Here is a 24,670-nt window from a genome sequence, read left to right as displayed (position 1 = left end):
GGACTGTGTCTGAGCACCTGAGCTGCAATCACTGACATTAAAAACAAATAACTCGAAAACTGCACCAAATGAGAAATGCGGTATGAGTGTAAAGGAAAATGAGAAAAACAAATATTTGGAACATAGAATTACAAAGAATTCAGATTCAGGTTAGATAAAGGTGTGTTATAAGGTACAAAATAAAACATCATGTAACATTTTGCACTCAAAACTCAACAGTTGAGGACAGATCTCAGTGAGGATTATTAAAAATATTTATACTGTGTATATATACAGGCATACATCATTTTTTTTAAATAAATATATTTTTAAAAATAGTTTTTGATCAAATCTTTACAACCAGCAGCTTGGTAGTTAATAAAATTATGGTAAAATTGTACTGCACTTTTCACTGTTTATAAGTGCTCATGAGAAACGGTGTATCGTTCTACAGAAATCCAAAAAAATTGACAAAATCCGAAAAGTTCAAAGCTCTCCGATGATGTTTCAGTGCATCAGAGTTATCCAGCTCTTCTGAATGTTCAAGACTTGCTGCCCTGCACATTTTTTTTTCAGCCTGAGAGTGGAGTTTTCATGTTTTCCCCATGTCCATATGGGTTTCCTCTGGGTTCTCTGGTTTTCTCCCATGTCATTCCGGTCTCAGGGCCAGTATTCCCAGTATAAGCTCCACAACAAAGTTGTTACTGAAGACACATTTGATCCAACTAACTAGCTAATTAGCAAGCCCATAATGAGAAAGTGTTGAGGGGAGGGAGAACTTCAATCTGTGGAGAACAGGGGCTCTCCAGGGCTGGAGTTGAGATCCTCATCTCATCTCATCTCATCATCTCTAGCCGCTTTATCCTGTTCTACAGGGTCGCAGGCAAGCTGGATCCTATCCCAGCTGACTACGGGCGAAAGGCGGGGTACACCCTGGACAAGTCGCCAGGTCATCACAGGGCTGACACATAGACACAGACAACCATTCACACTCACATTCACACCTACGCTCAATTTAGAGTCACCAGTTAACCTAACCTGCATGTCTTTGGACTGTGGGGGAAACCGGAGCACCCGGAGGAAACCCACGCGGACATGGGGAGAACATGCAAACTCCACACAGAAAGGCCCTCGCCGGCCCCGGGGCTCGAACCCAGGACCTTCTTGCTGTGAGGCGACAGCGCTAACCACTACACCACCGTGCCGCCCGAGTTGAGATCCTCTGGAGTAAAATAACATCCTCACCTGCAGCAATGTGTCAATAATCTGGATAATCTGAACTGGACTGGACATGAATCATAAAGTATTGCACAGGTCTCTGTTGATGATGAGATCAATGATGTACGCTTAACCCTCATGTTCTGTTCACTGGATGTCTAAATCACCCAGACAATGAGTTTAACTACTAGACATACAGTGGTGCTTGAAAATTTGTGAACCCTTTAGAATTTTCTATATTTCTGCATAAATATGACCTAAAACATCATCAGATTTTCACACAAGTCCTAAAAGTAGATAAAGAGAACCCAGTTAAACAAATGAGATGAAAATATTATACTTGGTCATTTATTTATTGAGGAAAATGATCAAATATTACAGATCTGTGAGTGGCAAAAGTATGTGAACCTCTAGGATTAGCAGTAATTTGAAGGTGAAATTAGAGTCAGGTGTTTTCAAATCAATGGGATGACAATCAGGTGTGAGTGGGCACCCTGTTTTATTTAAAGAACAGGGATCTATCAAAGTCTGATCTTCACAACACATGTTTGTGGAAGTGTATCATGGCACGAACAAAGGAGAATTCTGAGGACCTCAGAAAAAGTGCTGTTGATGCTCATCAGGCTGGAAAAGGTTACAAAACCATCTCTAAAGAGTTTGGACTCCACCAATCCACAGTCAGACAGATTGTGTACAAATGGAGGAAATTCAAGATCATTGTTACCCTCCCCAGGAGTGGTCGACCAACAAAGATCACTCCAAGAGCAAGGCGTGTAATAGTTGGTGAGGTCACAAAGGACCCCGGGGTAACTTCTAAGCAACTGAAGGCCTCTCTCACATTGGCTAATGTTAATGTTCATGAGTCCACCATCAGGAAAACACTGAACAACAGTGGTGTGCATGGCAGGGTTGCAAGAAGAAAGCCACTGCTCTCCAAAAAGAACATTGCTACTCGTCTGCAGTTTGCCAAAGATCACGTGGACAAGCCAGAAGGCTATTGGAAAAATGTTTTGTGGATGGATGAGACCAAAATAGAACTTTTTGGCTTAAATGAGAAGCATTATGTTTGGAGAAAGGAAAACACTGCATTCCAGAATAAGAACCTTATCCCATCTGTGAAACATGGTGGTGGTAGTATCATGGTTTGGGCCTGTTTTGCTGCATCTGGGCCAGGACAGCTTGCCATCATTGTTGGAACAATGAATTCTGAATTATACCAGCAAATTCTAAAGGAAAATGTCAGGACATCTGTCCATGAACTGAATCTCAAGAGAAGGTGGGTCATGCAGCAAGACAACAACCCTAAGCACACAACTTAGTCTACCAAAGAATGGTTAAAGAAGAATAAAGTTAATGTTTTGGAACGGCCAAGTCAAAGTCCTGACCTTAATCCAATCAAAATGTTGTGGAAGGACCTGAAGTGAGCAGTTCATGTGAGGAAACCCACCAACATCCCAGAGTTGAAGCTGTTCTGTACGGAGGAACGGGCTAAAATTCCTCCAAGCCGGTGTGCAGGACTGATCAACAGTTACTGCAAACGTTTAGTTGCAGTTATTGCTGCACAAGGGGGTCACACCAGATACTGAAAGCAAAGGTTCACATACTTTTGCCACTCACAGATACGTAATATTGGCTCATTTTCCTCAATAAATAAATGGCCAAATATAATATTTTTGTGTCATTTGTTTAACTGGGTTCTCTTTATCGACTTTTAGGACTTGTGTGAAAATCTGATGATGTTTTAGGTCATATTTATTCAGAAATATAGAAAATTCTAAAAGGTTCACAAACTTTCAAGCACCACTGCATATCCACTATCCACAAATGTAAAAATTAATTAGAAATTAATATAAGTTAATTAATGGGCGGCACGGTGGTGTAGTGGTTAGCGCTGTCGCCTCACAGCAAGAAGGTCTGGGTTCGAGCCCCGTGGCCGGCGAGGGCCTTTCTGTGCAGAGTTTGCATGTTCTCCCCGTGTCCGCGTTAGGTTTCCTCCGGGTGCTCCGATTTTCCCCACAGTCCAAAGACATGCAGGTTAGGTTAACTGGTGACTCTAAATTGACCGTAGGTGTGAATGTGAGTGTGAATGGTTGTCTGTGTCTATGTGTCAGTCCTGTGATGACCTGGCAACTTGTCCAGGGTGTACCCCGCCTTTCGCCCGTAGTCAGCTGGGATAGGCTCCAGCTTGCCTGCGACCCTGTAGAAGGATAAAGCGGCTAGAGATAATGAGATGAGATAAGTTAATTAAACGTCCAATTTGCCTTAGTCACAGTCATTTGTTAGAATCCAACATTACTGTATACCATACACATGGACAAGTTTTAAAACATTTCCATATAACACCCTTAAAATCTGGTTTGTTCCTTGGGTTTTTATTCCATGCATTATCCTACAACTGAGGACTCCCCTTCAAAGAAGATTCAAAGTGGATGCTCTTTTGGAAACTTCACATCATTTCTCCAAACCATCCAAGGAACTTCTGAGAAACCCATTTTCCTAAGACTGCATCAGGAGATCCTTTGGATGGCTGGTTTGTGTGCACAAAAGGGAATATTAATCAGGAAAGAAATATGAAAGTCACAAAAATGATAAAGAACAGTCATGTTTAACATGTTTACCTTCTAGGTCTGTTTCACTCATTATAGAAACTGGGCCAAACACAAAGTTTTTATGTTGGAATAATATTTTTTGCAAGTGATCCAGTTTGTTTTTTAAATGAATCATTTTCACCCAAACAGAATTTTTCAGAATGGTGTTACATACTCATTACTGAAACCAAGGCAATTGTGTAAGGGACCGTGGTATTTTATTGGTTAAGGCTCTGTGTTAATGATCGGGATCACCGTGCCAGCACTGTACGTGTGTTGGGTGAATGCACAAATGCAAATGTTATCAATGCATAATAGAAACATTTTGAGCTGAACAGAACCTAAGGGTCAACTAACCTCTCTTTCAATACTTGTTTATTTCTTGTATTGAGTGGAACTGCAAGCAATCATAGTGTATAGTCTTTCCTCACACTTCACAAAGTCAATCATCCCAGCCAAATATCCTTCCAGTCATCTGGTAGAACTTCATATTGAAGGGTCTGTAGAAGTCTCGTAACCTCTGCACCACCTCAGGGTTGATATTGGGGTGTATTCGGCCTTTGGTTTTGCCCAGGCAATGAGGCTTGCTACTTCCTTCAGCCTTCTTCAGGCATGGAAAGCCCTTGGTCTGGTTGAAATAGAAGTGTTTGTCTGTGATGATCCTCTTGAGGCCCAGGAAGTCCTGCACATGGCCAAGTTCTCCAGCTGGGTCACTGATCAGCCGTTCACCGCTCACGAACAAGATCTGGTGCATGGGAAAGAACTGGAGCCAGTTGTCCAGGTGCTTGGCGTAGATGCCGATCTGGATGGCGCTCCATGACGTGTCGATAAGGCCCATAGTCCTGTTTTTGAAAGTCAGGCTCTCAAAAGAGGGAATGTCTGGCTTTTTGGACAGTGTCTGTGTGTAATCCGAGATTGCCCGGGTGACTGGATCCCTCACCACCACGATGAGTTTGGTGGAACGTGACATGGAACAGATCCGAGCTGGAGCTTCACGGGTCACAAAGTAGCTGGGTGTCTTCTCCATGGTGATCTGGCCCTCCAGGGTCTTGGGCATCAGGTCTCTAAAGACAGGAGAGAGGAAGAGTCAGGAACCACTGGCTGCCAACTAAAAACCACATGGTAAATGCTTTTCAAGCATAATATACAGTAGCTATTAGTCTTTTTCCATTTACGTGATTCTATTCTCCAGTAAACACCCTGGTCATTCATATGTTTAAAATTGCCAGTGATCTAATAATCAATCCAGAAGATATACCATAAATGAAAAGGGTCTAACATTCCATACAATTGGAATACCATGCAAAGAAGAATATCAAAAGTGTAAATGATCTATCAGTCAGCCCAGTAACAGCTGTAATAATTAATCCAGAGGAATACCAAGAATTGAAATAATTTAACAATATATAACAATATCACTGCAAGCTGGCCTAGTAGTTAGCATGTCCGCCTCTTAACAGGGAGATTGTGAGTTCTATTCATCGTCAGGTCATGCCAAAGATCATCATAAAAATGGTATCTACTGCCATCTAGCAAGGCACGCTGCAATACAGGTGTGAATAGGGAGTCAAATTCTTGTGGTTACCAGAGGACTGGCCCCCCCACTGTAACCCTAGCTATATAATTGGTGAGAGACTGAGGGCTATGGAGATTGATGCTGCACCACAAGCACTGGTTAGTACTGGGACAGGAGACTGCCTGGGAAGACCAGGTCCTGCTGCAGGAGGGACTTTGACTTGATATTCCTCCTATAGGAATACAAAAAGTATAAGGAGTTTATCAATCTGATAGAAATACCAAATTTGACAATTTTGTATGCAGAACATGGTTTTGTCTACCAATGTTGGTTTCTTAAGCAAAGCCCTTAACCCTGACCTGCTTCACTGGTAGCATTTCCTCCAAGCTGGGACATGCAAAGTAGATTATTTCAGTAGTTCAAATACACAGTACATGTGTATTTGTATAACAGAAATAGAGGCTATGTTTTGTTTTGTTTTTTTTGACTCCAGAAGTCAAGCAGGATTCCACATCAACAGTTTCAACTGACAGTGATCAATCAACCAACTAATGGAGGATTGCCAATAATGATTGAATCCCATTGAGGAGAGTGGATTAAGTGTAGTGTGACACTGACACATGAGCAGATTCTTTCCAGATGATCTATGAGCAGAATGACCTCTGCCAAGACAGGAGAGCCAGAGAATTTCCAACTAAAGCTCCCGTGGACCTTGGGACACATCTCCCCAGAGCCTTTTACAAACACCCTTCCATCACAGCAAAGCCTGGGTTCCTCTCACACCACACTCAATCTGCCCTTTCATATTCCACTAAGACTACATCTGCTGAACTCCAAAATATACATGGCCAGCCAGATCTCTTGCAGTAGCACTGGCTAAATATCATTTTCAACAGTATTGCTTTACAAAGCAAGCCATGATGCTATTGGACAAATAACCTCGGACTTACTTTAGAGCCACAGACTATAGAAATGATTGATGTCTAGCAGATGCTGTCATGGTAGATACTTAGTTTCAGTGATGAAAGAATTCTGGTCATGAGAAACATCAACACATTGGAGAATCCATCAAAAACAGTGAAACCTCCAATTGTCCAGAGGGAACAGACGTAATATTTGGCTCTTGGTTTTATTCAAGCTTTGGTTCGACCTCTGAGGTTGAAAAGAAAGAAAAAAGGCTAATCTATTAGTCTATGATGGACGGTCTCTGTCTCTTGCTAACTCTCTACTGTCTGTCCCTGTCTTAGTTATTCATTCTTGCACTCTATCAGTCTTGTTCACTCATTCGTTCCCCTTTTCTCCTCTCTCTCGGCTGCCCTCCAGGACAGTGACCTGAACCAAAGCGAATAAAAGCCCTATATTAACAATTTATAACCCTCATATCCACCAATTAGGGCATGGCAAGAATTCCCCCTTTACAGCCCAAGTACAGAATGCATCCCTCAATTATTCATCCCATTTCACTCAGCATGGGGGTTAGGGCTTGACAAAATGGCCCCCTTGCCCCCTATAGCAAGCACAGTTTACAGGCCATAAGAGCATTAGTGAGTCAAGGTCAGAGGCTTCATTGAGGCCCTACGGTCTAACAGAAGAGATTCTCTGCATGTGTAGCACCACACACTCATGTCTCTCAGCAAAGAGTATGTGTGTGCAGCGACTTTGAGAGTTTTCAGAGTGTGACAGCTAGTGTTTATCTGCTGCACAGCTGGGATGGTAAACGGTTGCGCTCGGATGAACACACAAGCTGTTGGAATGAAGCAGGAGTGCTGCAAATCTCGACTCAATAGAGAGTGAGAGAAGGTGTTTGTTCTGCAATGTTTTAAACAGCTAGGCTTTTAGAGGGATGCAGTAATGTGACACACAACAAATGCTCTTTCACCATCTGTCGAAATCATAAATAAGGTATGAACTTTGTTGAGTTGTCTCATTATTTTATGGGGCCAGGTCAGGACACGGATACAGTCTCATCTTGAACTAAATCTCATTCTAAGTGGTGGGTCTCCAAACCAAATGGGTTTCTACTTAAAAGACCATATGGTGTGCATGGTGCATGGGGGCAGCCATGGCCTAAAGGTTAGAGAAGCAGCCTTGGGCACAAAGGGTTGCCAATTTGATGCCCTCAACTGGCAGGAAAATCCATGGCTGAAATGCCCTTGAGCAAGGCACCTAACCCCAACTGCTCCCCAGGTGCCTGGTATGTGTGTGTGCTCATCATACGTCGCTCTGGACAACAGTGTCAACTAAATGCCTGTAATGTAATGCATATAATTATTTATTCTAATAAATATTCTCAAAGGGGCAGCATGGTGGTGTAGTGGTTAGCGCTGTCGCCTCACAGCAAGAAGGTCCCGGTTCGAGCCCCGTGGCCGACGAGGTCCTTTCTGTGTGGAGTTTGCATGTTCTCCCCGTGTCTGCGTGGGTTTCCTCCGGGTGTTCCGGTTTCCCCCACAGTCCAAAGACATGCAGGTTAGGTTAACTGGTGACTCTAAATTGACCGTAGGTGTGAATGTGAGTGTGAATGGTTGTCTGTGTCTATGTGTCAGCCCTGTGATGACCTGGAGACTTGTCCAGGGTGTACCCCGCCTTTCGCCCGTAGTCAGCTGGGATAGGCTCCAGCTTGCCTGCGACCCTGTAGAACAGGATAAAGCGGCTAGAGATAATGAGATGAGATGAAATATTCTCAAATATGAAATGAAAAATACACATAATAAGGTACACATATGCTAGTTGCGTGGCATGGTGCTGCAATGGTTATGCACTGCAGAAAAAGGTTCAAACCTTGCAACTGACTGGTGTCTTTCTGTGTGGAGTTTGCTTGTTCTCCCCATGCCAGTGTGGGCTTCGTCTGGGTGCTCTGGTTTCCTCCCACAGTCCGAAGACATGCAGATTGGACCAAATGGCTACTCTGAATTGCCCATGGGTGTGAATTTGAGTGTGAATGGCTGTGTTAGCCCTGCAATAGATTGGCGACCTGCCCAGGGTGTACCCCAACCCGTGACCCTGACAGATAAGCATTATAGATAATGGATAGATAGATATGCTAGGTATCACTCTTCTTCACACACATTTTCCTGTAAACGTAATTTAAGAATTGAACAATGAAAATGCTGATTTATCATCTAATCATGTGTATTATTTTGGTTTCAAACTGCTGAAGTATTCCTTCATGCTCATGGAGAAACATTCATTTAGGTTATTAAAATGAAAATGGAGCCTGAAGCAATATTTATCCATTTCACTCTCTTTAAATTTTCTAAAGGTCAGTTTATAGTTTAAGACAATTTTTGGTATTTCATAAATGATCACACCCTAGACCTTGTCTTATTGGACAACACACAGTCACAATAGATACAATCGAGTGGATTTTTTTCTGCTTCCAGTTGAGAGTATGCTGTGTACATTTTGGCTACCGCTTCTCACTGGAGCTTTTTATTTTTATTTCTTGTTTCCCCTTTGTTCTTCTTTTTGGGCTTGTATGGTTTGATGTTTGTTCTTTGAATGTTTCGTTCGCTGGTTGTGGTGTAGCTCTGGGCCCAGTTTTGGGCATCGGTTTCCTTCAGGCCTTGGTCCACCATGAGTTATGCCTGTGCTCTTCACTATGGACTGCAGTCAGCTCGTTGCTCTTTTAAGCATTGGGATTGTCCAGCACTCTGTGCAGCGGTGATTCTGTGTTCACTTTGTGGATCCATGGCGTGGTGTTCCGAGTGATGTTGCCCAGTGGTGTTGTGGCGGCTGTGCAGGCAGTGTGGGACATACCTTTATCATCTTTTGGTGGGATTGTGGGCAGCTACACCACTGGAATTACATCCTGACCCTCTTTTGGTGGATTTTTTTTAAATTGTAAAGCGACCTTAGGTGTGAGAAAGGCACTGTATAAGCTGAGCTTTATTACTATTATTATTATTATTATTAATTTTTAATGAAAACAGTGCAATTTTACATGTTTTTCTAAGGGTTATCAATTAAAGAGTTTTTTTCCCTGTGAAATCAATGCTACCGTATGGTGGTACAGTTGGTAGCACTGCTGCCTCATACATCTAGGGTCCCTGGTTTGATCCTAAACTCAGCTTCCTGTCTGTGTGGAGTTTACTATGTTCTCCCAGTGTCTGCTTGAGTTTTCTCCAGGTTCTTCCCACTTCCCCAAGACATTCCAGTAGACAGATTAGCTCTTAGCTTTTCCACAAAACTGCTCTTAGATGTCCAGGGTGTTCCTGGGATAGGGTCCAGATCCACTGTGACCCTGAGCAGGATAAACATGGACAGATGAATGAATAAATACATGAATGAATGAAACCAAATGCCAAGAGGTGTATTTATGACAGACACCAAAATGTCCTTCTGAAAGCAGCCTTAGCCTTGACAAGTGGGAGTTCATGCCTCCATCCTGAGCACGAGTGTCAGAGAGAAAGAGCACAAAAGAAAAATGACAGTGCCATAAGAAATTAAAATGGTTATGTAACATGGGCTGTGCTTAATCTCTGCTCACAAGATGTCTGAAGGCCATGGTACTTGGATAAAAATAACCTGTGCCTTGGTTATTTTCATCATTGTTCGTGTGGACAGCAGTGATGTAACTGGAGCGTCTATGATCTGATCATGAGCCAGAGCTTATCCTGTTAGTCAGGTGTGGTGAGGAATAACAGCTACAGCACTCTGTCATGTTAAGACACGAGGCTCAGAGATGGAACTCGACCTCTCTGTGGATCTGTAAGTGCAGACAGTAAGGTCAAGCCTTCCTTTCTCTGAGCTCCCAGGAATATGATAGTAACACCATAAAGGATGGAAATCACTGGAAATGTCTGGAATCGATTATGGAGCTCATGTAAATACCGCTGATGATTTAGAGCTCTGATTCCTGGTCCAAGCCACAATAAAAGCAAGCCTGAATCAGCAATCTTCATTAGGAAAACTGAATGTTTTAAATGCTTTTTTTTAAAAATAAACTGCTCAGCCAAAACTGGATGGTGGCTGAAATAAAGGATAATCTAATGTACACTGTTGTGTGACTGGTATGAGTTCGCTAGTACCAAACATACAGTATGTCTTACCCACCATCTGTATGCGCAAAGATCATATCAAGTTCAGCACAACGATGGGTGGAGAACAGTTCCTGCTGAGGCTAGCACCAATTTATGTGGGCTGCTGATCCAAAAGTGACAACCACTGACCAATCCAAAATCTTATAGGGATCATCTTAATAAAAGACAGAAACATCTGCAGAAGTAATTTTTCATATTTAATAAGGTACAGTGCCTTGCAAAAGTATTAATCCCCCTTGGTGTTTGTCCTGTTTTGTTGCATTACAAGCTGGAATTAAAATGGATTTTTGGGGGGTTAGTGCCATTTGATTTACACAACATGCCTACCACTTTAAAGGTGCAAATTGTTGTTTTATTGTGATACAAAACAATAATTATGATGAAAAAAAGGTATCCGGAGTGTGTATAGGTCCCCCTACCAAAAAATAAATAAAAATAAAATAAAGTAAATACTTTGTAGAGCCACCTTTTGCTGCAATTACAGCTGCAAGTCTCTTGCGGTATGATTCTATTAGCTTAGCATATCTAGCCACTGGGATTTTTGCCCATTCCTCAAGGCAAAACTGCTCCAACTCCAAGTTAGATGGGTTGCGTTGGTGTACAGCAATCTTCAAGTTATGTCACAGATTCTCAATTGGATTGAGGTCTGGGCTTTGATTAGGCCATTCCAAGACATTTAAATGTTTCCCTTTAAACCACTCCAGTGTAGCCTTAGCAGTATGTTTTGTTTCATTGTCCTGCAGGAACGTGAATCTTCATCCCAGTCTCAAACATCTGGTCGACTCAAACAGGTTTTCCTCCAGAATTGCCCTGTATTTAGTGCCATCCATCTTTCCTTCAGTCCTGATCAGCTTTCCTGTCCCTGCAGATGAAAAATATCCCCACAACATGATGCTGCCACCACCATGCTTCACTATAGGAATGGTGTTCTCAGGGTGTTGGGTTTGCGCCACACGTGGCATTTCCCATGATGGCCAAAAAGATCACTTTTAGTCTCATTTGACCAGAGAATCTTCTTCCATATATTTGTGGAGTCTGCCACATGCTGTTGGGCAAACTCCAAATGTGTTTTCTTAAGCAATTGCTTTTTTTTCTGGACACTCTTCCATAAAGCCCCGCTCTGTGGAGTGTATGGCTTAAAGTGGTCCTATGGACAGATACTTCCATCTCTGCTGTGTATCTTTGCAGCTCCTTCAGTGTTATATTTAGATTAGATTAGATTAGATTAGATTAGATTAGATTAGATTAGATTAGATTAGATTAGATTAGATAGAACTTTATTGATCCCTTTTTTTAACATATTTATTGGGCATATTAAAAAAATGATTACAAAAGCTATCAATACTACCCAATAGGAAAGTGCGAATGGGACTCTGAGTCCCATGCTGGGCACTTCCCTTTAGAATAACAATGAAAAAGAATAGAAAATATAAAATAAAATCTAAAACTGAAAATTTAAATCTAAAATTTCATAAAGATAAGAAGATCTGGTCATAGAGCGTACTGACATCTAGTTTGTGGTTGCTTTCCTCCGACCTGTGGCTGCTTCCATCCAGTCTGTTTTTTTTTTTTTGTCCAGTCTGGGGCTTCTGCCAGCCATCTTCAAGCTTTGTTTTTCCACCTTGGGGCTGCTACTGTTCCTTCCATCCTGTTCCTACAGTCTAGTTCCTGCAGACCTTCTTCTGTCCATCCTGGGGTTCTTTCCATCCCACTTGGGGCTTCTTCTGCCTGGCTCTGGGGCTCTTCTGTTCAGCCTGGGGCTTTGTCCAACCTTTGTTTGACTTGGGGCTTTTGTTGTCCACACTTGAGCTTATTCTGTCCAGCCTGGTGCTTCTTCTGTTCACCTTGGGGCTATTAATGTCCAGCCTGGAGCTTCTGTTGTACAGCCCAAGGCTTCTGTCATTTGCCCTTGAGCTTCTTCTATCCACGCTGGGGCTTCTGTTGTCCAGCCAAGGCTTCTTTCATCCTGTCGGCTTCTTATGTCCAGTCTGAGGATTCTGTCATTCACACTTGAGCTTATTATACAATGTTACAAAAATGGCTAAAGCAGTTTGACAATGGATTAGTTATTACTCTGTAAATTTTTGATGCTGCACAAGGAGATTTTATGTTAAACTTAATAAAATGCATCTTCTACATATTGAATACTAAAGAGTGGCAAATGAAATTACAATCTACACTTTTGCACAATTAATTTAGTTCACCCTGACAGCCTTTCTCATGACTCAAGTCAGACATTTATTAAGCTTTGTGATTTGTCCTATAAGTCTAGTAAGTCCACATTGAGAAATACCTGTACATAATAAAAAAATATAATTGGCTGAGCTAAGGTAATTACAAAATGCTAAATAATATGAGGTTGCATTCTATGGTCTGTTCCCTTCAGTATAGAATGATTAGTATGTGAACACTGAACTTTAAATTATAGCATGCAATTTGGGACATGACCATGACCAAGATAAAGCCATTACGAAGATGAAGAAATGAATGATGATTTGAGACAAAGCTATTACCTTATTTAAAGTGTTTGAAACAAATTGTTCAAAGGTAGACCGCCCTTCAGATTTTAAGTGTCGGTCATAAAAAGAATTTTTCCCGACACCCAATTATTTTTGTTTAGTGACCAAAAGCTACTGAATTCAAATCACAGACTTCCAAATTTATTTATTTATTTATTTTTAAATAGAACAATTAATGGATTTATCTCCATGTGGCCCTAAATTCCCTACTATTTTTTCCTGCTTCACCATGACCCAATTCAAGATACTACATCATGCATGACGTAGTGGGCTTTCCCAGTTCACGCAAGGCATTGTGGGATACAAATTTGAAACAGGAGAGAAAAATGGAGGACGCGAGTGTGTGAATGAAACGTGAAAGACCGACTACAGTAACGGAAAGAAAGCGAGAAGAAAAGACGTTATGTTCTATACGAAGGAAAGGAAACGCAGGACCAAACTAATAAATATGGGCGCTCAGCGAGCACCTCGGTGTGATCAGCTGTTCGTTTAGCGACAGAATGATGGAACTGTCAGTGCACGCTCAAAGGGAAACCTGCGCATGCGCACACACACGGACTTCCTCTGTCTGCTTGACTGTGCAAAGCGAGCAATTTCATGCACATTATTTTTTATTATTATTATAACCTTTATTTAACCAGGTTTGTCCCATTGAGATCGAAGATCTCTTTTACAAGAGAGACCTGGGCAAGAATGGCAGCAAAAAAACAAAACAACAGCTTCAACACATTGTGTGTGTGTGTGTATGAGTGTTTAGTCTAGTTACTATCTAGAGTGTTTATACTGTTTATATTGTCTGTTTCAGTGTTTAGTCTGTCTTGTTGTTATCTAGTGTTTATACTGTTTATTTATACTGTTTATATGGTTTGAGTGTTTAGTCTAGTTCATATGTAGAGTGTTTTATACTGTTTATATTGTTTGAGTGTTTAGTCTAGTTCATATGTAGAGTGTTTTATACTGTTTATATTGTTTGAGTGTTTAGTCTAGTTCATATCTAGAGTGTTTTATACTGTTTATATTGTTTGAGTGTTTAGTCTGTCCTGTTCTTATCTAGTGTTTATACTGTTTATTTATTCTGTTTATATTGTTTGAGTGTTTAGTCTGTCTAGTTCCTATCTAGAGTGTTTATACTGTTTATATTGTTTGTTTTTTCAATTATTCTATTTTTATTTATTGCATTGCCAGTTTGCACCGTGGGTCAGAGAGGACTGATATTTCATCTGTGCTGTATGTCGAGCATGTATAGCATATTTGACAATAAAGTTGACTTGACTTGACTTGACATTGTCACATTAGACATAGACTTAATACAAATAAACAATTGAATTTACAAAATCAGGTCAAGATCAAATAAGACATTTCCATTCAAATAAAACATTTGCACTCATGAAGCCTCGAAACAATGGGATTTATCATGGACTTAAATACTTTCAGAGATACCAGATTATGGAGTTTGAGCTCTGATTGCAAATTATTCCATGTAGTTATTTGCTTTAATCCCCTCAAATTAAATAACTTCCCAGCCACAGAATGGCCTGATATTTTGTGAAATATTACAGAAATAAACAGATATCACAATCACCACATTTCAGAGGGAACTAAATTTCACCGATTTTATGAACTTGAAAGGCCGTCTCGTGTCTAATTACTAATGAACTGCACTGTAGTGTACTCTACATACCCAAACACTAACTGCTCACATTACCTCGTGTAATTACCACAGAAATGAACTGAAATTACTTTGACAAGATGAATGTGTTCATGAGGTTTTGAAACTGAGTGCTCTATTACAATAGTGACCTACTTCTTGGAGAAAGAGGGATAGAGAGACAAAAGAGGCTGGATTTAAGCAGCCTACAAAAGATTTAATAGCAAAATAAACTCTTCGTAAACACACAACGATCCCAAAAAGACAAAAGTCAAGTGAGCAAATCCGAGCACAAGTAAAGGAAGTGAAATAAAAAGCAAAAGAGACAGAAAGCTGCATGATGGACAGACTCGGCAGGGAACCCTGTTACAGCGCTGAAATAAGTCTGTTTCCTCGCAGCACCCTTGGCATCAAACACACATGGCCTTTTCTAAATGGTGCTTTATTGGCGGTATAGGTGATGTAACAGATGAAGGAGTTTGGCTTCCAAGCGCATGAGATTTACAGCCCTTTCCAGAGAAACCTTTCAAGTCTTCTTAACGCTGTCGGACTATGACTCCCAGTGCACGCTGCTGCGTTGGAGCCAGGAACCTGGTCGTCGCTATGAAGGTTCAGAAGGAGGTCTGATACATACCAAGCCAAACCTTGAGTCCTGATTTTTTTTATAAGATACACTTTTCTGACAACCACCATACATAACTGAAAACCTGACTAAGCAAGTTGCTTCCACAAATTAATCTGTTCTCGATTTTTTTTTTTTTTTTGCTTTGGACTATAACAAGATGGTTCCTTTAGGGTTCTCTGGATGTATAGGGATTATAGCTCTTCTACAAGAGGTTCTAATTGGAAAGAAGAAACCCTCTGTTGATGGTTTGGATGGAGAACTCTTCTTTAACGGATCCACAAGAAACAAACAAGCAACACCAAAAAAAAAACCTTACTGTGCTCATAAAAGTTATTTTTGAGAGACACATTTATTTGGAAATATCATGTTCCCTCTTTTTTTATGTCCCACACAATAAAAGATGGAATATTTTCACATGGGATGTGAAAATGATTCATCATTTACTGAGAATGAATTTAGACAAATACATGTATATCCAGTAAAAATTATTTATTTGTTGGAAAATGGGTCAGAAAACATCATGCTATGCTTTTTAAGAAGAATCCTTTATTTGTCACATGTACACTCAAGCACAACAATATTCCTCCTCTGCATTTAAACCATCTGAAGCAGTGAACACACACACATGCATGCATACTCAATTAAGCAATGAGCACACATGCATACACAGAGCAGTGGGCAGCGATGCTAGAGCACCCAGGGAGTGGTTGGGGGTTCGGTGTCTTGCTCAAGGGCACTTCAGCCATGATACAGAGGGAGGGGGAAGCGCTGTTCATTCACTCAACTCCCCTCACATTTTTCCTGCCAGTTCCGGGAATCAAACCAGCAACTCTTTGGGCCCAAGGTTGCATCTCTAACCTTAAGACCATGGCTGACCCCAGTTTGCTAATGAGATGTGGGGGGAAAAAAGATTTGAATGTTAAGTCATTATATTGTTAATAATGGAATCTCAACACCATTAGATTTATAGCTTTGAAATATTCATTCCTTAATCCATATTGAGCAAGTGCTTTATCCTGGTAATGATCATGGTTTCTCCTAGAGTTTATCCCAGGAAGACTGGATGCAAGATGGGAATACACGCTGGATGATATGCCAGTCCATCACAGGGCATCGTGCATACACACATTCACACCAAAGGGCAATTCAGCAAAGCCAGTTCACTGAAACAGGATGAACTGGAGAACCTGGAAAAGGCTTACATGGACATAGAGAAAATGGGCAAAAGTCCATGTTCAGGATTGTACCCGGGAGCCTGAATCTGTGAAGCAGGTACACTACTAAAAAATTGCATCATAAAACTACACACCTCAAATTAAAAAAAAAAATTCCACATTGAAATTCAAAGTGGGGCGGCACGGTGGTGTAGTGGTTAGCGCTGTTGCCTCACAGCAAGAAGGTCCGGGTTCGAGCCCCGGGGCCAGCGAGGACCTTTCTGTGTGGAGTTTGCATGTTCTCCCCGTGTCCGCGTGGGTTTCCTCCGGGTGCTCCGGTTTCCCCCACAGTCCAAAGACATGCAGGTTAGGTTAACTGGTGACTCTAAATTGAGCGTAGGTGTGAATGTGAGTGTGAATGGTTGTCTGTGTCTATGTGTCAGCCCTGTGATGACCTGGCGACTTGTCCAGGGTGTACCCCGCCTTTCGCCCGTAGTCAGCTGGGATAGGCTCCAGCTTGCCTGCGACCCTGTAGAAGGATAAAGCGGCTAGAGATAATGAGATGAGATGAATGAATTCCACATTGAAATTCAAAGTGGGGCGGCACGGTGGTGTAGTGGTTAGCGCTGTTGCCTCACAGCAAGAAGGTCCGGGTTCGAGCCCCGTGGCCAGCGAGGACCTTTCTGTGTGGAGTTTGCATGTTCTCCCCGTGTCCGCGTGGGTTTCCTCCGGGTGCTCCGGTTTCCTCCACAGTCCAAAGACATGCAGGTTAGGTTAACTGGTGACTCTAAATTGACCATAGGTGTGAGTGTGAATGGTTGTCTGTGTCTATGTGTCAGCCCTGTGATGACCTGGCGACTTGTCCAGGGTGTACCCCGCCTTTCGCCCGTAGTCAGCTGGGATAGGCTCCAGCTTGCCTGCGACCCTGTAGAAGGATAAAGCGGCTAGAGATAATGAGATGAGATGAGATGAAATTCAAAGTGGTTTATTTCAGTGTTCAGAAATTCACATCATCATCATAGTTTCCCTCATGGCACAAGATTGGCCTTGGGGCGCGCTTGCCTTGGAAACCACTGTTCCAAGAAATGCCTGAAGTCTTTACTATTCATCATTGTCCTTCTGGCCTGCTGCCTGTCAACCCTCAGTATCTCCTCCACTCTTGCCCAGGGCTTTGATGGTGTTCTTATATCAAAGAGCACCTGCTTTTGTAGTGCATCATTTTCCATACAGCACACATGTGCCATATATTTTAAATATTGGACATGACAAAAGTTTTGGATAGAATGTGACTGAGTTATTTCTCGTCGTTGTTCATTTGATATTTTAAAAGCCCAGTCGAGTTGTCCTTCGATTTGTGTTGCAGGGTCAGCACCTTTTTTCCGTTGTCTGCAAGAAAGGGCATTTTTTCATGCGTACCCTCCAGCTACTATCTTTCTCAAGAAGCTATGCTATACCACTTCGACCTTCTGCAGTTCTGTGTCTGACAATTCATATGACTGGATACTGTACAGTAAACAGGGGCGAACACAAGCTATCAGAATTTTCATGCGAGTGCTCCGATATATCTCTCTGTCAGTCAAAAACTGTTTCAGCTCATTCCATTTTTGGAAGGCGGATGTGATTCTGAGGTGTAAAAATGCTGTAGACTTTGCTATGTTGGTAATTAAATAACCCAGATACAGGGTAATGACCCAGATACAGAAAATCAGGTCTCTATATTCTACTTATTTTATCAAATGTTCGATAGCTGAGTCTTCAGATACACAAAAATAAATACAAACTGCATTCAGGTTGCTCATTCCAGTGATCGCTCAGTCAAATTCAGTTTGTTAAGTAGGATGTGTTCGAGTTAAGCAGGCCAAAGTAATCAAACCCAGAATGAGAATCTGCTCTAATCATCTACATATCAGTGAACTGCTTTCCAGGTTTAATTTAAGAAATTAAAACTGTGACAGCCCTGATTGGGAATAAAGGAAAATTCAAACCATAACCACAAAAGGCTAGAGCTGTCCAGCCTGTAGAAAGATCTGATTCACGTTCCTCAGTAGAGCACTGAATTAGGCATAAATATCCCCGAATGCACTTCACTGGCATTCAGAGCACATTACAGTCCAGTAATTGGCTCGATATTTATTTCTGAGGCTTTAGCCTGCTGATCCTCTCTACTTCTCTGTCTATGTTCACAGCCATTGCTGCTCAATGGCCATTTTCCAGGTCAGTGAACTCTAGTGGAGGTCAGTGCGGCTGTGATTTACTGGAACGGCATCACAGTGTGTGGAAAAATCCAGGTTTGATCATGCGTGTTGTTTATGAGCCCCTGTCCAAAGTTTTCCCTGTTCCGCTATGCACCTGGAAAGACTAAGTGTTAGCATTAGTGCTAATCACTGCTGAGCCTGAAGTTTATTCATGAGTTTTTGAACCACACGGACATCAACATGGGTGAAGCCTGAATTAAATTTGGTCAGCCAATCACAAAACTGACCATATAACTATGTCACTAGTTTTTCATTTCATTGCATCAGTTTGCTGCCGTTTTGGAGCCCATGTCCCAAAACTTAGTTGAAGGTGTATACATTAGGACTTGTTCAGATGGTCAACCTGTTAAGGCTCAAGGCCTTAACCAAGACAAGAGTGATATGTGTCCAAGAGCTTCTATATGCTGATGACTCCACCCTGGTTGTTCCTGATGACATTCAAGAAATTGTAGATCACTTCTCATCTGTTAGGGTTTTGCTGGGATTCGAACCCAGGTTGCTGGTGTGATAATCCAGCAAACCCCCACTAGGCCACCAGGGGGATGACTCAAGTGCAGAGGCGTGAGGCGAAAGTAGAGTATCAAAAAACAGTTTATTTACACTATATACCAGGGGTGTCCAAACTGATCCATAAAGGGCCGTGTGGCTGCAGGTTTTCATTCCAGCCATGCAGCAGCACACCTGACTTGGCTCATTCAATCAACTGAATTGTCTTCACACAGTCAAATACTTGCAGCCACACCCACCCTTGATTAAAGGGTGGGTGTGTCAGTTGATTGAATAAGCCAAATCAGGTGTGCTGCTGCATGGCTGGAATGAAAACCTGCAGCCACATGGCCCTTTATGGATCAGTTTGGACACCCCTGCTATATACAGTCCAAAGGAAAAAACAAAAGGATAATCCAAAAGCTCAGAAGATGTACAAAAAACAAAAATATCCAAAGGGTCAAAGTCCAAAATCCAACTAAGAAAAGAAGAGGCAAAAACTCAAATGCTCAGAAGATCAAAACAAAATCCACAAAGTCCAAAAGAAAGAAGCAAAAACCAAGAATACAAAGACACAGGCAAGGTACATGGGACAGAGGGAACTAGCACTAACAGCATCACATAGGAAAAAGACTCCATGACAAGGGAACGAACAGAGGGGTATTTATACACACACTAATTAAGGAACAGGGTGGGGCAGGAAACAGGCAATGAAGACAAACACAAAAACACAGTGGCGGCTTCTAGAGGTCAAAACAAACATGACAAGATGGAAATAACAGCGGCCTCTAGAGGCCAAAACAGTCCCAGTCCTAACATCATTTGCTGCAAATTTGTTTGGATTAAAGATTAATGTTTTGAAAACAGACCATTCCGGCCCCCTCCTATGTACAGCCCCAGGGGGAACGATCCACCTGACATACTGGTCATTGGGGTAGCACTGAGAAGCACCGATTCTCACCGATTCTGCACTTGGGAAGTGCAGTCACAAACACCAACATGTCAGATCTTGAAGTTGAGAGGAAATTTGTTTTATTCAGCAACAAAAGCCTTTGGTGCATTGCAAAAATGACTCTGGTCTTGTCACGACATTAAAATGGCAACCAAGCTCAAAGTGTACAATGCACTTGTTCTGCCATCTGTGCTTTACTCAACAAAAACAATGACATTGTACTGCAGGCATTTCAAAAAGTTGACCAGGATATAACTTTGGCACGACATATAAAATGGGAAGAGAAGATACTAGATGTGGAAGTGATCACACGGTGCAGAATCCCTTATCACACCTTCTCAGCTACAATGGACTGGCCATATAAGACGAAGGCCTGATGAATGTTTACCGAAAGCCATCTTTTATGGAGAGTTGCGTGAAGGAAAAAAGGAAGCAGGGTGGACAGAAACTCTGCTACAAAGATATGATCAAACGTCATATGAAGAACACTGCACAATGTGAATGACAACACTTAGGAGGGAGATGCCCTAGATCGAAATAAATGGTGCTGCATTGTGAAGAAGGCAATCTCAGAAATTGAAGAAAAATGGCAGATAGATTATTTTAAAGCTCATGAACGTAGATATTCCATGCCAGAACGGTCAGTATACAGATGGGTGGCATGGTGGTGTAGTGGTTAGCACGGTCGCCTCACAGCAAGAAGGTCTGGGTTCGAGCCCAGCGGCCGGCGAGGGCCTTTCTGTGTGGAGTTTGCATGTTCTTCCTGTGTCTGCGTGGGTTTCCTCAGGGTGCTCTGGTTTCCCCGCCTTGGGCTGAGGTGCCCTTGAGCAAGGTACTGAACCCCTGACTGCTCCCCGGGCACTCTGGTGTGGCTGCCCACTGCTCTGGGTGTGTGTTCACTGCTTCAGATGGGTTAAATGCAGAGAATGAATTTCACTGTGCATGTGACGAATAAAGGGTTCTTTTTTCAACCACTGTGGATGATATTGTTGATCTAACCCCAGCCTTGTAGCCCACAAACGCGCCTGCCAAAAACAAAGTCAAAAACACAGTCATCATCAAAAATGATGGACTGCCAAAGAAGAAGAAGAAGTAATTTTTCATTTCATTCCATCAGCTTGTAGCATGAACCACCACAACAGTTCACCTAAAGTTGGCTGCTTTTCTCTCAAACTCGGCTCATTTTATTACATGATAGAATGAATTACTGTACCTGACATGAACAACTTTGTTTGTTAGTTTAGCCTAATAGCAACTACCAGAGAAGTAAGATTAATTTTAGCTAAGCTAACTAATTACCTTGCTAAAGTTTGTGCAGTCTGTGTTTAGGTAGCTTGCAAGTTTGTTGTCTGTTTAAAATGACAGAAATTGCAATTAAAACCAGTATTTTATGGTGATTATAGTGTCCAAACAGCCTGAAGAAAAGAAACGAAAGACTAATGATGAAGTAGTACAATCAAATTTACCATCTCATCTCATTATCTGTAGCCGCTTTATCCTGTTCTACAGGGTCACAGGCAAGCTGGATCCTATCCCAGCTGACTACGGGCGAAAGGCGGGGTACACCCTGGACAAGTCGCCAGGTCATCACAGGGCTGACACATAGACACAGACAACCATTCACACTCACATTCACACCTACGCTCAATTTAGAGTCACCAGTTAACCTAACCTGCATGTCTTTGGACTGTGGGGGAAACTGGAGCACCCGGAGGAAACCCACACGGACACGGGGAGAACATGCAAACTCCGCACAGAAAGGCCCTTGCCAGCCACGGGGCTCGAACCCGGACCTTCTTGCTGTGAGGCGACAGTGCTAACCACTACACCACCGTGCCGCCCTCAAATTTACCATTGACTAATTAAATAAAATTTAACGAAGCTCTGCCATTGTCGAACTTGTAGCATCCATCAGTTCACATTTTCTACCTGGGTTTATCCAAAATTAGCGTTTGCACATACGCAAGTAAATGGAAATTCCTGGATTTAAAGAAAACCTAAATATTGCAATTATTCTCTAAATCACTCCAGGTGCTACAGTTTGCTGATTTTTCAGGGAAAGGCTTAAAATTTGTGCCACTTCAGCCCTACACTCTCTGTGTGACTGCGGCGTGTGTATGTGTATGAGTGTGTGTGCACATATGCATGTACATTTTCAACCTACACTTTCAGCATGTCCCAAAGTGTTTTATTCCATTTATACCACAGCAATTTGCTAACTTTAAAGCTAGACGGCCTTTCGATTTCATAAAATCGGTGAAATTTAGTTCTGTCTGAAATGTGGTGATTGTGATATCTGTTTATTTCTGTAATATCTCACAAAATATCAGGCCATTCTGTGGCTGGGAAGTTATTTAATTTGAGGGGATTAAAGCAAATAATGTGCATGAAATCGCTCGCTTCGCGCAGTCAAGCAGACAGAGGAAGTCCATGTGCGCATGCGCAGGTTTACCTTCTTCTTCTTCTTTTGGGTTTTACGGCAGCTGGCATCCACAGTGTTGCATTACTGCCATCTACAGGTTTCCCTTTGAGCATGCACTGACAGTTCCATCATTCTGTCGCTAAACGAACAGCTGATCACACCGAGGTGCTCGCTGAGCGCCCATATTTATTAGTTTGGTCCTGCATTTCCTTTCCTTCATATATAACATAATGTCTTTTCTTCTCGCTTTCTTTCCGTTACTGTCGTCGCTCTTTCACGTTTCATTCGCACACTCACGTCCTCCATTTTTCTCTCCTGTTTCAAATTTGTATCCCACAATTGTTTGCCTTGCGTGAACGGGGAAAGCCCACCACGTGATGCATGACGTAGTATCTTGTATTGGGTCATGGTGAAGCAGGAAAAATAGTGGAGAATTTAGGGCCACATGGAGATAAATTCATTAATTGCTCTATTTTAAAAAAAAAACGAATAAAATTGGAAGTCTGTGATTCAAATTCAGTAGCTTTCGGTCCACTAAACAAAAATAATTGGTTGTTGGGGAAAATTCTTTTCATGACTACTGTGGGTAGAGAAAAACAAAATGGTGGAGCGTGTTGCTGAACCAACCGAGGACGAAATAAAAACTCTACTCGAAAACAAAACCCGAAAAAATACAACAAAAGCAATAAAATATGGAATAAAAGTATTTGATGGTAAGAACACATCTTTTTTTCTTATTTATGAAAAATTATTATTGTTGCATGTTCCACAAATTGTTCCTGTCATTTTGCCAATTTGTTGACATTCTAAGCAGAAATGATTTTGTATACATTTTTTATTTATCAAATTTGCAAAAAAAAATTCTCTGTTTCTCAAAATGCAGTGAATGTGGATAGAATAAAACAGTTATTCCACTCAATCTCATCTTATATGGCTTATCACTATCAGCTCATGCACGACTCGATTTCGTGGAAAAACTGTTAAATGTTCTCTGGTATCTGGGAGTAATCTATCAAAATATCTATCATCATGATGATCTCTCTGTTCACGGTGGAAACCTTGGATGGTTTTTTTTTTTTACTTGTAATCAAACTCCGACAGATGCAATGATCTCATTCCAACAATGTGTCCTATAAAGTTTGCATGACATTTGTTAGCAATATTGGAAGAGTTCTTAGTTCTTAGTTCTCTTCACTACAGAGAATTATTGAATGTCACCATCCCAACGCCATTTTTTCCATATTTCCATGCAGGAGAAAAAAAAAACATCTTTCATGGCTTTTGACACCAAATGTGAAGTGCCTTTTGTTATTTTTTCCTCTTTCCACATCAAGCACCACCATGTGTTCAAGTAGAAAAAAAAAAAAAAAAAAAAAAATATATATATATATATATATATATATATATATATATATATATACACACACACACAGAGTTACTGAAGTTAGCTTTGCAGTGTAGTGGGTACTCATAAATTTCTCAGCAGTGCTTTGAGACTGTACTTTCCCCAAGTCCCCAGTTTATTGCATAAGGAGGAAAAAAATAAGTCGTGCTTCTGTGTCGGCTTCGGCCTTGAGGCTGAATTATTCACCTTGAAAGACGGACTGAAAGGGAACGTGAGGGAGAGAACCAAGTCCATCTGAGGACGCTGGAGGTTTTAAACTTGTACAGGAGGTAGATAAGGAGGAAGAGGAAGTCAGACATGTCTTTCCTGGAAACCCAGAATGTTCAGAATGTTTCCTTTCCCAGAAGTCAAAGGGTTAATACAGTGCTTCCTCTGATAAAATAAAAATAAAAATAAAAAGCTCTTGGGATCAAGATCCTCTTGGGAAATGAGCCAAGATGAAGCGAGTGAGCTTGGAGTGAGCTAAGAGCATCCAAGCGCAGTGGAGGATTTATTGAGTCTTACACTCATGACCTCCACAGGAAGCAAAACAAACAGAGCAAAATGATGCCGTTTTAAAGTGATCCAGTGCTTCTTGTATGTATTTTTTTTTACAAATTCTTTACAAATCCTGTACTTTTAAGAGCTACATTTCTTGCAATTCAATCACACTGTTTTTGTGTTCGTGTTCCTCTGCTTTATCTTGGGACTCAGGATGAGTGTGAGACGGATGAGAGAAGGATGAAAGAATGCCAGCATGGTGTCTGCATCACTTTTTAATATCGCTCTGACCCACTTGTTTCTGAAAGTCTTGAAGTTGAAGAAATCACATAGCATTGAGCACAAAGATGGGATTATCGAAATGCAGACAGCATTTCCTTCTTC

General features: G+C 41.6%; 1 protein-coding gene across 1 annotated transcript in view; it reads right to left on the bottom strand.

Moving 5' to 3' along the window:
* Nucleotides 1–4,227: 4,227 nt before the first annotated feature.
* The window catches only part of si:ch211-216b21.2 (heparan sulfate glucosamine 3-O-sulfotransferase 3B1), a 103,815-nt gene continuing 83,372 nt past the window's right edge, over nt 4,228–24,670 (bottom strand). Inside the window, exon 2 of the mRNA XM_060938884.1 lies at nt 4,228–4,849. Within this exon, the coding sequence (XP_060794867.1) occupies nt 4,228–4,849 (622 nt within the window). The remainder of the gene's footprint in view (nt 4,850–24,670) is intronic.

Source organism: Neoarius graeffei, chromosome 14 (genome assembly GCF_027579695.1).
Source record: "Neoarius graeffei isolate fNeoGra1 chromosome 14, fNeoGra1.pri, whole genome shotgun sequence".
Lineage (NCBI taxonomy): Eukaryota > Metazoa > Chordata > Actinopteri > Siluriformes > Ariidae > Neoarius > Neoarius graeffei.
This window is presented reverse-complemented; position numbering and strand designations above follow the sequence as displayed.